Genomic DNA, 13,512 nt, shown 5'->3' on the forward strand with positions numbered 1-13,512 from the left:
GTGTTCTGCCAAGATATTCATTTGTTCCCCTCCTCACCTTCTTCAGGTCTTTGTCCAAATGCCGTCTTCTCAGTGAGTCCTATTTAACCTCACCTTCAGCAATCGCTATTCTGTCATGAACCTATGACATATTCTGTCATAACCCATGATTCTGTGGGTTAGTGGTACTGTTGTTCTGGTTTGGACTAGTTTAGCTAATCTGCAGGTCATTTGTACTCTTTCCTGCAGCTGTTGTCAGCTCCTGAGTTGGTTGGCAGCTGAATAGTGTAGGATGGTCTCACACACTGGTCTCTCTGTTGGAATGTGTTCAGCTAGGGTGCCTTGGCCCCTTTCACATAGTCCCCCACCCTCCTGTTAGCTTGCTCAGGCTTGTTTACATGCAATTTCAGGATTCGAAGGCAGTAGGAGGGCAAGCCACAGTGCATAAGCTCTTTTCAGGTTTGTTTGTTTTACATTTCTTATTGTCTAATTGGCCAAAGTAAGTTACTTGGCTAAGTCTAGAGTTAGTTCCTAAGTATATCCATGGGAGACAGTACTTTCTGTTGTATCTGTCACATCTGATTTCTGAAATTTTTTAGAGTTTTTCTAGAATTTCTCAACAACTATCACACTTTCATCTTTAGCTTATCAAGAAAATTGTTGAGACCTCTTAGCTGGTGATAGCACTTTACCAATTTCCCACCTTTTTTTTTGGTAAATGTTTTTCACCATAAAAATCTGTGATTTTTCACTTATTTTCTGGATGCCTTGTATTTGAATGTTCTTTTTTCCTCTTTTTTTAGAATATTTATAACCTGTTTTATATAATAGATTTAATTTTATTTAGGTAGTAATATTATCTGTTTGTAGTATTTATTTATTTGTCTGCACTGAGTCTTAGTTGCAGCACATGAGTTCTTCGATCTTTGTTGTGGCATGCAGGGTCTTTTGGAGAAGGCAGTGGCAACCACTCCAGTACTCTTGCTTGGAGAATCCTGGGGACAGAGGAGCCCGGTGGGCTGCCGTCTGTGGGGTCACACAGAGTCGAACATGACTGAAGCGACTTAGCAGTAGCAGCAGGGTCTTTAGTTGAGGCATGTGGGATCTAGTTCCCTGACCAGGGATCAGACTCAGGCCTGCTGTATTGGGAGCATGGAGTCTTAGCCACTGGACTACCAGGAAAGTTCCTCTTACCTGTTTTTAAATTGTTTTCAATATTTTTATTGGAGTACACAGGTGATAACTCATATTTGCAGAAGCAAGTCTTATATAAAAGAACATGCACAAATATTTAGTCAAGTTTAGGATGCAGTTATTAACTGTTTATTTCTTTCTCCAGATTTTCAAAATTCATTTCTACAAATCATACTTCCAGAGAAAGTCCAAGCAAATACAAGTGAAAGTGAGAATTCAGAAGTAGAAAATGTAAGAGATTTTCCATAGTTAATGCTGTTATATGAAATTTCTTATTTTTATTGCATAGCAGTGAAGTACATAAATTTCATTAGAGTATAAATAGCCAATATCACTACTGATAAGGAATTTAAAGTTTTGATGGTAAAAGCAAATATATAAATCAGAATGTTCTAATTTTTCTAGAATTTGTCATTAACTCATGGTAAAATAATTTTTAAAAGTTCAAAGAGAGAATACAATATAAAAGAATTAGTCTTATCTGAGTGGTATCTAGATGATTCAGATGAAGAGAATAATTTTCTCCAAAATTGCTAAGGAGAATCTGTCTTAAGTATAATCTTCTTTCTTAATCTCTACCTTTGCATTTACCAGTTTTCAGAGTATAAACTGATTATTCTGTTATTTTTATTGGAAAGATGATAGTTTATCCTACTTATTGATTTATTTAACAGATATTTCTCTGGACTTGTGTGCATACCTATATGCTAAGAGCCTTAGGAGATTAAAAAAAAAATACAAAACAGCATGCCTTGCTTACAAGTGACTGATCTTTTTTTAAAAAAATTTGATCAGTTAACTATTTTTGAGTGTGCTGGGTCTTTGTTGCTGTGTATGGACTTTCTCTAGTTGTGGCAAGCAAGGGCTACTCTTTGTTGTGATACATGGGCTTCTCATTGCAGTGGCTTTTCTTGTTGTGGAGCCCAGGCTCTAGAAGCTTCAGTAGTTGAGGTACTTAGGCTCAGTAGTTGTGGCTTATGGACTCTAGAGTGTGGCTCAGTAGTTGTGGAACATGCTGTTCTGTGGCATGTAGGATCCTCCCGACCAGGGGTCGAACTTGAGTCCCCTGCATTGGCAGGCAGATTCCTGACCACTGGAGCCCCAGAGAAGTCCAGTGGCCAATCTTTTGATAACACTTTATTTTTAACAGTTTTAATGAGGTATAATTTAGACACCACAGAATTCACCCATTGTAAGTGTATAACTCAGTGATTATTAGTATGTGAATTATGTAAACATTACCATAATCCAGTTTTTAAAAAAATTTTTTTTAATTAAAAATTTTTTTTACTTTACAATATTGTATTGGTTCTGTCACACATCAACATGAATCCGCCATGTGTTCCCCATCCTGAACCCCCCTCCCACCTCCCTCCCTGTACCATGCCTCCGAGTCATCCCAGTGCACCGGCCCCAAGCATCCTGTATTGAACCTGGACTGGAGATTCATTTCTTATATGATATTATTCATGTTTCAGTGCCGTTCCCCTAAATCGTCCTACCCCCTCCATCTCCCATAGAGTCCAAAAGACTATTCTATACATCTGTGTCTCTTTTGCTGTCTCGCATACAGGGTTATCGTTACCATCTTTCTAAATTCCATATATATGTGTTAGTATACTGTATTGGTGTTTTTCTTTCTGGCTTACTTCACACTGTATAATAGGCTTCAGTTTCATCCACCTCATTAGAACTGTTTCAAATGTACTCTTTTTAATGGCTGAGTAATACTCCATTGTGTATATGTACCACAGCTTTTGTATCCATTCATCTGCTGATCAACATCTAGGTTGCTTCCATGTCCTGGCTATTATAAACAGTGCTGTGATGAACATTGGGGTACATGTATCTCTTTCAATTCTGGTTTCCTTGGTGTGTATGCCCAGCAGTGGGATTGCTGGGTCATAAGGCAGTTCTATTTCCAGTTTTTAAAGGAATCTCCACACTGTTCTCCATAGTGGCTGTACTAGTTTGCATTCCCACCAGTAGTGTAAGAGGGTTCCCTTTTCCCCATACCCTCTGCATCATTTATTGTTTATAGACTTTTGGATAGCAGCCATTCTGACTGGCGTGAGATGGTACCTCATTGTGGTTTTGATTTGCATTTCTCTGATAATGAGTGATGTTGGGCATCTTTTCATGTGTTTGTTAGCCATCTGTATGTCTTCTTTGGAGAAATGTCTATTTAGTTCTTTGGCCCATTTTTTGATTGGATCGTTTATTTTTCTGGAATTGAGCTGTAGGAGTTGCTTATATATTTTTGAGATTAGTTGTTTGTCAGTTGCTTCATTTGCTATTATTTTCTCCCATTCTGAAGGCTGTCTTTTCACCTTGCTTATAGTTTCCTTTGTTGTCCAAAAGCTTTTAAGTTTAATTAGGTCCCATTTGTTTATTTTTGCTTTTATTTCCATTACTCTGAGAGGTGGGTCATAGAGGATCCTCCTGGGATTTATGTCAGGAAGTGTTTTGCCTATATTCTCCTCTAGGAGTTTTATAGTTTCTGGTTTTATGTTTAGATCTTTAATCCATTTTGAGTTTATTTTTGTGTATGCTGTTAGAAAGTGTTCTAGTTTCATTCTTTTACAAGTGGTTGATCAGTTTTCCCAGCACCACTTGTTAAAGAGATTGTTTTTTCTCCATTGTATATTCTTGCCCCCTTTGTCAAAGACAAGGTGTCCATAGGTGTGTGGATTTATCTCTGGGCTTTCTATTTTGTTCCATTGATCTATATTTCTGTCTTTGTGCTAGTACCATACTGTCTTGATGACTGCAGCTTTGTAGTATAGCCTGAAGTCAGGCAGGTTGATTCCTCCGGGACTAAAATTTTAAAGCTAGGACATGCTGCTACTTCAGTATCAGGATCTTATGTTTGGTATTTCTGCCTTTTATCTGACATATACATGTTTTGCTTCTTTCTGGTCTTACTTAAAAAAAAAAAAACTTGAAAAATTTTGGCATGATTTTGGAGTTACAAAAATTGCAAAGATGCTACCTTGAATTCCCATATAAGTTCATTCAGTTTCTCCTAAAATTAATATCTTATATAACCATTTTGACCATTTACTAGACCTTTTTAACAACTTGCCTTTTTATTATTTTTTTTTTAAAGATTTGTATTGTTTCCTGGTTGTTTCTTATTTTCACTGATCCTATGTTCTGGTATTTATGTCTTTTTAGTTTTTACTGAATTTTCTTTCTAATGATATTCTAATTCTTGCTTTTCACGTGTTCTTTTTTTGAAAGATAAAGTCTCATCTCTTAGATTCACTGACTAACTGATATTGCAACTCACTACCATGTTTTAACTTGAGAATAGTAGAGTTCGAGTAAAAATCTATGCCAAATTTTAAGAATCTTCTGCTTAAAATATAGGAAATAGGGCATACATTTCAGGAAAATGGTTAAAATAAATGACTTTTGTGCTTAGTTGAGTAAGTTAAACTTCACTGAAATAGAGTACCTTAATATCCCAGTGATGCAATAGAATAAATGTTATGACATGGCATGTAGTTTCTTCTTTTATTTATTTATTTATTTTTAGTCTCTTCTTTTAAAAAAGTTTAAAATTCAGTTACAAATAGGTTTCTAGTGCTTTATGACTCCTTATATTGGACTAATTTTGTGGAAATAGTAAGAATAGATTGTATAATAAATGTTAAAAATTTTGATATATTATTGCAGATTTTAAATCACACATAGTCTGAGACTTTTAAAGCATTATTTGGAAGGATTAGTCAAAATAAAATTGTTATTTTACCTCTTCTGTTACATTTGTCTTTACTCTCAGTTTTTCTGGATTCTCTAGAAACAGGTATCCTATAGTATTTCAATAGATGAGAAACCGTATACTGTGCACCTTAAGCAAAGGTAACTTTTTATTTTTAGACTTAATTTTACTTATATGAATTCATTTGCTTATGATAAAAATAGAATATTAAAAGTCATGTAGTTATTAAACTGTTTAGTTGTCTCAGATGAACAAATGCTTCCTGTGAATTAATTTTTTGGTCCTAATGCCTCAAGTAGTCTTTAGTGAATAGGGAAGCTAAGAACGGGAAGAATAAGGATTCATCTGAAGATTAATCTGTATGATCTTAAGTTAGGAGAGCCAGCAGGATCTATATAATCAGGGTAGGATGTAATAAGAAAGAAGTAAATCTGTAACTGTATCAGTTAAAGTTTGATCAGGGAGGCAGGTTCACCACCAAGAATATGAAATAAGGGATTTAGTATAGAAATTAGATCATACAGTACTGTGGGAGCTGGTGAACAGTTTATGGAAAAAAGTAATAGCTACATACCATCCCTAAGAGTATTGTGAAAATAATTTAAATAACTTTATATAGGGTTTAATTATTTGATGGAAAACCAGTTGAGAAATGCTGGCTTGGAAGCAATTTGTAACTTTCAAGAGGTTGATTTCAGTTAAATTTTGGGTGTAGAACTAGATTAAGTGGTATTAAGGAGAGCTGAATTGTGAGAAACCAAACGTTTTAAGTGAAAATGGCTTTTCCAGAAATGTTTGGCAGAGAAAAAAGAAAAGAAAAATGTTTTGGCTGGCAGGAAGTTTCTTAAAGAGAGAAATATAAACAATGATTCATTGTGTTATTAGATGCCAAAAAATGGCATTGAGTAAAAGAGTTAACCTACTCCTTTAGAGAAGGGAAGAATAGTAAATGACAACTCAAAGAGCTTTTCAAGTGCATAAGAGAGAATGCACATTGCATTTGAATATATTATCAGAACTGTAAGCAGTAGTAAGAAATAAAGGAATTGGAGCCTGGGAGATGGATTGAGCATGTGTATACTCTATTTTTGGAAATTACCTGTATAATGATTAAGATGGTATGACAATTATGAAGCTATTGCAAAAGTTATATGAGATATAATAAGAAGCATAATTTTGAATGTGTAAGAGGTTTTTTTTTTGAGATATAACTGAGGTGGTGGAAAAAAATTAGATATTGGACACAATGGTAGAGATTTGATTGGCGCGGTGAAGGAATAGGACAAGTGTGTGTCAGAGGATATCCATAAGTGTCCAGTGGCAGTAAGGCTGATTGATTGATTGGTTGAAGTACAGTTATCTTACAATATTTTATTAGTTTAAGGTGTACAATGTAGTGACTATATATTTTTATAGATTACAAACTATAGTATTATAACTGGTAGTTCATATCCCTTAATCCCCTTCACTTATATGTTAAAGGCCATTTTTATAAACCCATAGCTAACATCATACTCAATGATGAAAAGCTAAAAGCTTTTTTCTCTAAGACTACAAGTAAGACAAAAATGCCTGCTCTCACCACTTTTATTCATCATAGTACTGGAAGTCCTAGCCATAGCAATTAAAAAGAAATAATTTTCTGAAGGAAATCAACCCTGAGTATTCATTGGAAAGACTGATACTGAAGTTGAAGCTCCAGTACTTTAGCCACCTAATGCAAAAAGCCAACTCATTGGAAAAGACCCTGATGCTGGGAAAGATTGAGGGCAGGAGGAGAAGGTGCTGACAGAAGATGAAATGGTTGGGTGGTATCACCAACTCAATGAACATGAGTTTGAGCAAACTCCGGGAGATAGTGAATGACAGAGAAGTCTGGCATGCTGCAGTCCATGGGGATGGAAAGAGTTGGACATGACTTAGTAACTGAACAACAACAATATACATCCAGATTGGAAGGGAAGAACTATAACAGTCACTATTTTCAAATGGCATGATACCACAGAAAACCCCAGAGATGCCATCAAAAAACTATTAGAACTAATAAATGAATTCAGTAAAACTACAGGGTACAGAATTAACGTATAGATCTATTGCATTGCTATGCACTGGAATGCAAAAGTAGGAAGTCAAGAAACACCTGGAGTAACAGGCAAATTTGGCCTTGGAATACGGAAAGAAGCAGGGCAAAGGCAAATAGAGTTTTGTCAAGAGAACGCACTGGTCATAGCAAACACCCTCTTCCAACAACACAAGAGAAGACTCTACCCATGGACATCAACAGATGGTCAATACTGAAATCAGATTGATTACATTCTTTGCAGCCAAAGATGGAGAAACTCTATACAGTCAGCAAAAACAAGACTGGGAGCTGACTGTGGCTCACATCATGAACTCCTTATTGCCAAATTCAGACTTAAATTGAAGAAAGTAGGGAAAACCACTAGATCATTCAGGTATGACCTAACAGTGGAAGTGAGAAATAGATTTAAGGGACTAGATCTGATAGATAGAGTGCCTGATGAACTATGGACGGAAGTTCATGACATTGTACAAGAGACAGGGATCAAGACCATCCTCATGGAAAAGAAACGCAAAAAAGCAAAATAGCTGTCTGGGGAGGCCCTACAAATAGCTGTGAAAAGAAGAGTCACGAAAAGCAAAGGAGAAAAGGAAAGATATAAACATCTGAATGAAAAGTTCCAAAGAATAGCAAGGAGAGATAAGAAAGCCTTCCTTAGTGATCAATGCAAAGAAATAGAGGAACACAACAGAATAGGAAAGACTAGAGATCTCTTCCGGAGGAGGCAATGGCACCCCACTCCAGTACTCAAGTTTTCCAGTGCCTGGAAAATCCCGTGGACGGAGGAGCCTGGTAGGCTGCAGTCCATGGGGTCGCTAAGAGTCGGACACGACTGAGCGACTTCACTTTCACTTTTCACTTTCATGCAATGGAGAAGGAAATGGCAACCCACTCCAGTGTTCTTGCCTGGAGAATCCCAGGGATGGGGGAGCCTGATGGGCTGCTGTCTGTGGGGTCGCACAGAGTTGGACATGACTGAAGTGACTTAGCAGCAGCAGCAGCAGCAGAGATCTCTTCAAGAAAATTAGAGATACCAAGGCAACATTTCATGCAAAGATGGGCTCGATAAAGGACAGAAATGGTATGGACCTAACAGAAGCAGAAGATATTAAGAAGAGGTGGCAAGAATACACAGAAGAACTGTACAAAAAAGATCTTCATGACCCAGAGAATCAAAATGTGTGATCACTGACCTAGAGCCAGACATCCTGGAATGTGAAGTCAAGTGGGCCTTAGAAAGCATCACTATGAACAAAGCTAGTGGAGGTGATGGAATTCCAGTTGAGCTATTTCAAATCCTGAAAGATGATGCTGTGAAAGTGCTCCACTCAATATGCCAGCAAATTTGGAAAACTCAGCAGTGGCCACAGGACTGGAAAAGGTCAGTTTTCATTCCAATCCCAAAGAAAGGCAATGCTCAAACTACCGCACAATTTCACTCATCTCACACGCTAGTAAAGTAATGCTCAAAATTCTCCAAGCCAGGTTTCAGCAATATGTGAACCGTGAACTTCCTGATGTTCAAGCTGGTTTTAGAAAAGGCAGAGGAACCAAAGACAAAATGGCCAACATCCACTGGATCATTGAAAAAGCAAGAGAGTTCCATTAAAACATGTATTTCTGCTTTATTGACTATGCCAAAGCCTTTGACTGTGTGGATCACAATAAACTGTGGAAAATTCTGAAAGAGATGGGAATACCAGACCACCTGACCTGCCTCTTGAGAAACCTATTTGCAGGTCAGGAAGCAACAGTTAGAACTGGACATGGAACAACAGACTGGTTCCAAATAGTTTTGAAAAGGAGTATGTCAAGGCTGTATATTGTCACCCTGCTTATTTAACTTCTATGCAGAGTACATCATGAGAAACGCTGGACTGGAAGAAGCCCAAGCTGGAATCAAGATTGCTGGGAGAAAGATCAATAACCTCAAATATGCAGATGACACCACCCTTATGGCAGAAAGTGAAGAGGAACTAAAAAGCCTGTTGATGAAAGTGAAAGTGGAGAGTGAAAAAGTTGGCTTAAAGCTCAACATTCAGAAAACGAAGATCATGGCATCTGGTCCCATCACTTCATGGGAAATAGATGGGGAAACAGTGGAAACAGTGGGTGACATTATTTTTTTGGGCTCCAAAATCACTGTAGATGGTGACTGCAGCCATGAAGTTAAAAGATGCTTACTCCTTGGAAAGAAAGTTATGACCAGCCTAGATAGCATATTCAAAAGCAGAGACATTACTTTGCCAACAAAGGTCCATCTAGTCAAGGCTATGGTTTTTCCTGTGGTCATGTATGGATGTTTGAGTTGGACTGTGAAGAAAGCTGAGCGCCAAAGAATTGATGCTTTTGAACTTTGGTGTTGGAGAAGACTCTTGAGAGTCCCTTGGACTGCAAGGAGATCCAACCAGTCCATTCTAAAGGAGATCAGTCCTGGGTGTTCACTGGGAGGACTGATGCTGAAGCTGAAACTCCAGTACTTTGGCCACCTGATGTGAAGAGTTGACTCATTGGAAAAGACTCAGATGCTGGGAGGGATTGGGGGCAGGAGGAGAAGGGGACGACAGAGGATGAGATGGCTGGATGGCATCACTTAGTCGATGGACATGAGTTTGAGTGAACTCCAGGAGTTGGTGATGGACAGGGAGGCCTGGCGTGCTACAATTCACGGAGTCAGAAAGAGTCGGACATGACTGAGCGACTGAACTGAACTGAACTGATGCACTAATAATGAAATATCAGAAAAATAAATTTAAAAAATCCCAGGTACAATTGCATCAGAAAGAAAAAAATACCTGGGAATAAATTTAAGGAAGGGAGAAAGACCTGTACTCTGAAAACTCTAAGACATTGATAAAGAAATATAAGAGAATGCAAGTAAATGGAAATGTATACCATGCTTACACATCGGAAGACTTAATATTGATAAAAGTTTATTGTACTAACCAAGGCAGTCTACTGCTTCAGTCCAATTCTATCAAAATACTCATGCATTTTTCAAGAAGTAGAATAGATAATCCTAAAATTTGTATGAAATACAGAAGATCTTGAATAGCCAGTTATATTTATTTTAGGTAATGGGAGCCATCTTTTTTTAAATATATATTAAGTATAAATGAGGCACCAGAAATGAACAAGATGAAGAGGTGGGAGTAAATATTAATGAAAGGGAAAAACAACCAGAAAATGAATGCCAGGGAAACATTTAAGTGAAGAAGGATCCAGATGAAGGGATTTACACAAGGAGACAAGGTGATATGAGGGAAAAATCAGGGGTAAATGGTATGACTGAAGTTGAAGAGCAGATGGTTTAAAGAAGGGGAGTATGGTCAGTAGTGTGAAGTGCATCAGATAGTTTTATTTGACTCAAACTGCTTTTTCTTTTTGGATTTGACAATGAGGGGGTCATTATATGGCATCAGTTTTAATGGCAGATTCTCAGCAGAAGCTACTCTGGGTGGTCTAGTTACATTACATTGGATTGAGAAGTGAGTGCCAGGTGAGGAAGCATAAGTAAAATAGCATGATGGGGACAAGGAATGATACCAGAGAAAGCTGAACTATGACTGTTACAGAATGCTCTTCTACTTCATTATAGTAAGATATATTCATGATAGTAAAATTGAGAAAGAATGAAAGAATAAAAAACTCTTATAATCCTACACCCGTTTCATATCTTTGTAAAATTTAAAATGCTTTTCTTTTGTTTTATAGTTTGTTTTCCTTATTTTTTAAAGGAGTATAATAAGATGGGAAATATTATTTTGAGTAAATGCATATTACTTTAAACAAAAATTACACACAGGTCAAAAGAAAATACTATCTTTGTCAGGGATTGGCAGTCTTTTTCTCTAAAGACCCAGATAGTAAATATTTTAGGGTTTGAAGAGCATAATAGCTCTGTCAAAATGACTCATCTTTGCTGTTGTATCATGAAAGCTGCCATGAACCGTATGTAAGTGAACGAGTATAGCTATATGCAAATAAATTTTATTTACAAACACAGAGATAGGTCATATTTGGCTTTGAGGGTGCTAAGTTTGCTGACTGCTGCTTTATATTTTTTCAAAAAGAATAACTTAAAATTCTCTCACTCTTTTTTATATACAGATTTTTTTTAGCAAATAATTTCATGGTTTATATGTATAATCAAGGATCTGTGAATTCTCAATCTTCAAATATTCAGGTAAGATTTAAATTTTATGTTTTAAAGATTTTTAAAAACCTTTTTTATACTGGATACTTTGCTAATATAGAAGACCTTATTCACAGAGGATATATGTAAAGTGACCTATGTATGCCTCATTTCACCCATTGTTAGGGTTTCTTGAAGTCTTGATAAATTAAAGACGAACTAGACTGACTTAGATAATCACGATGGTGTGATCGATCACTCATCTAGAGCCAGACATCCTGGAATGTGATGTCAAATGGGCCTTAGAAAGCATCACTACGAACAAAGCTAGTGGAGGTGATGGGATTCCAGTTGAGCTATTTCAAATCCTGAAAGATGCTGTGAAAGTGCTGCACTCAATATGCCAGTAAATTTGGAAAACTCAGCAGTGGCCACAGGACTGGAAAAGGTCAGTTTTCATTCCAATCCCAAAGAAAGGCAATGCTCAAACTACTGCACAATTGCACTCATCTCACATGCTAGTAAAGTAATGCTTAGAATTCTCCAAGCCAGGTTTCAGCAATATGTGAACCGTGAACTTCCTGATGTTCAAGCTGGTTTTAGAAAAGACAGAGGAACCAGAGACAAAATTGCTAACATCCGCTGGATCATCGAAAAAGCAAGAGAGTTCCATTAAAACATGTATTTCTGCTTTATTGACTATGCCAAAGCCTTTGACTGTGTGGATCACAATAAACTGTGGAAAATTCTGAAAGAGATGGGAATACCAGACCACCTGACCTGCCTCTTGAGAAACCTGTATGCAGGTCAGGAAGCAACAGTTAGAACTGGACATGGAACAACAGACTGGTTCCAAATAGGAAAAGGAGTACATCAAGGTTGTATATTGTCACTCTGCTTATTTAACTTTTATGCAGAGTACATCATGAGAAACGCTGGACTGGAAGAAACACAAGCTGGAATCAAGATTGCAGGGAGAAAGATCAATAACCTCAGATATGCAGATGACACCACCCTTATGGCAGAAAGTGAAGAGGAACTAAAAAGCCTGTTGATGAAAGTGAAAGTGGAGAGTGAAAAAGTTGGCTTAAAGCTCAACATTCAGAAAACGAAGATCATGGCATCTGGTCCCATCACTTCATGGGAAATAGATGGGGAAACAGTGGAAACAGTGGGTGACTTTATTTTTGGGGGCTCCAAAATCACTGTAGATGGTGACTGCAGCCATGAAATTAAAAGATGCTTACTCCTTGGAAGGAAGTATGACCAGCCTAGATAGCATATTCAAAAGCAGAGACATTACTTTGCCAACAAAGGTCCATCTAGTCAAGGCTATGGTTTTTCCTGTGGTCATGTATGGATGTGAGAGTTGGACTGTGAAGAAGGCTGAGCGCTGAAGAATTGATGCTTTTGAACTTTGGTGTTGGAGAAGACTCTTGAGAGTCCCTTGGACTGCAAGGAGATCCGACCAGTCCATTCTGAAGGAGATCAGCCCTGGGATTTCTTTGGAGGGAATGATGCTAAAGATGAAACTCCAGTACTTTGGCCACCTGATGTGAAGAGTTGACTCATTGGAAAAGACTGATGCTTGGAGGGATTGGGGGCAGGAGGAGAAGGGGACGACAGAGGATGAGATGGTTGGATGGCATTACTGACTCGATGGATGTGAGTCTGAGTGAACTCCAGGAGTTGGTGATGGACAGGGAGGCCTGGCGTGCTGCGATTCATGGGGTCACAAAGAGTCGGACATGACTGAGTAACTGAACTGAACTGAGACTGACTTAGTATATTCTACTCTGCAGCACAATTTAATTTGTTTATATTTTGTTGAATAAATGAATAGAAATTAAATAATAGTAAAACAAGCACAAATATTATTGAACCCAAAATCATAGACCGAAATCTTTTCTTTTGTTTTACCCCCATTGGAGAAGGCAATGGCACCCCACTCCAGTACTCTTGCCTGGGAAATCCCATGGACGGAGGAGCCTGGTAGGCTGCAGTCCATGGGGTTGCTGAGAGTCAGATATGACTGAGAGACTTCACTTTCACTTTTCACTTTCATGTATTGGAGAAGGAAATGACATCCCACTCCAGTGTTCTTGCCTGGAGAATCCCAGGGACAGAGGAGCCTAGCGGGCTGCCATCTGTGGGGTCGCACAGAGTCGGACATGACTGATGTGACTTAGCAGTAGCAGCATCCATCAATGAATCCTATTGATTCTACTTTTCAAATTATGTACTTAGAACCTACCTTCTTCCTTTCTCTCTGTCTGCTGATACCACTGTTTTTCAAGTAAAGATCATCTAGTTTGGGTTATTGTGAAAACTTCCTGAATAATCTCCCTGCTTCCACACTTTGCTCATTCCCTGGGTCAGGTCTCAACGTGACAA

The 13,512-nt window shown here is 37.8% G+C and overlaps 1 protein-coding gene across 6 annotated transcripts in view; it reads left to right on the forward strand.

Moving 5' to 3' along the window:
• Positions 1 to 13,512, forward strand: part of LOC133240019 (disintegrin and metalloproteinase domain-containing protein 32-like) — a 173,773-nt gene that overhangs the window by 9,262 nt on the left and 150,999 nt on the right. For 4 of the 6 annotated variants that reach the window (XR_009734075.1, XM_061404539.1, XM_061404536.1 and 1 more), the window contains exons 2-4: positions 1,319 to 1,404; positions 4,979 to 5,040; positions 11,094 to 11,169. Coding sequence is in view for 5 of the 6 variants with exons in the window: in XM_061404539.1 (XP_061260523.1) it covers positions 1,319 to 1,404; positions 4,979 to 5,040; positions 11,094 to 11,169 (224 nt within the window). In the remaining variant the exon portion in view is untranslated. Of the gene's footprint in view, positions 1 to 1,317; positions 1,405 to 4,960; positions 5,041 to 11,093; positions 11,170 to 13,512 lie in introns of those variants that run through there. The other 2 variants (XM_061404537.1, XM_061404538.1) reach the window with 2 other exon arrangements.

The sequence above is a fragment of the Bos javanicus genome, chromosome 27 (assembly GCF_032452875.1).
Source record: "Bos javanicus breed banteng chromosome 27, ARS-OSU_banteng_1.0, whole genome shotgun sequence".
In the NCBI taxonomy this organism is placed as follows: Eukaryota; Metazoa; Chordata; class Mammalia; order Artiodactyla; family Bovidae; genus Bos; species Bos javanicus.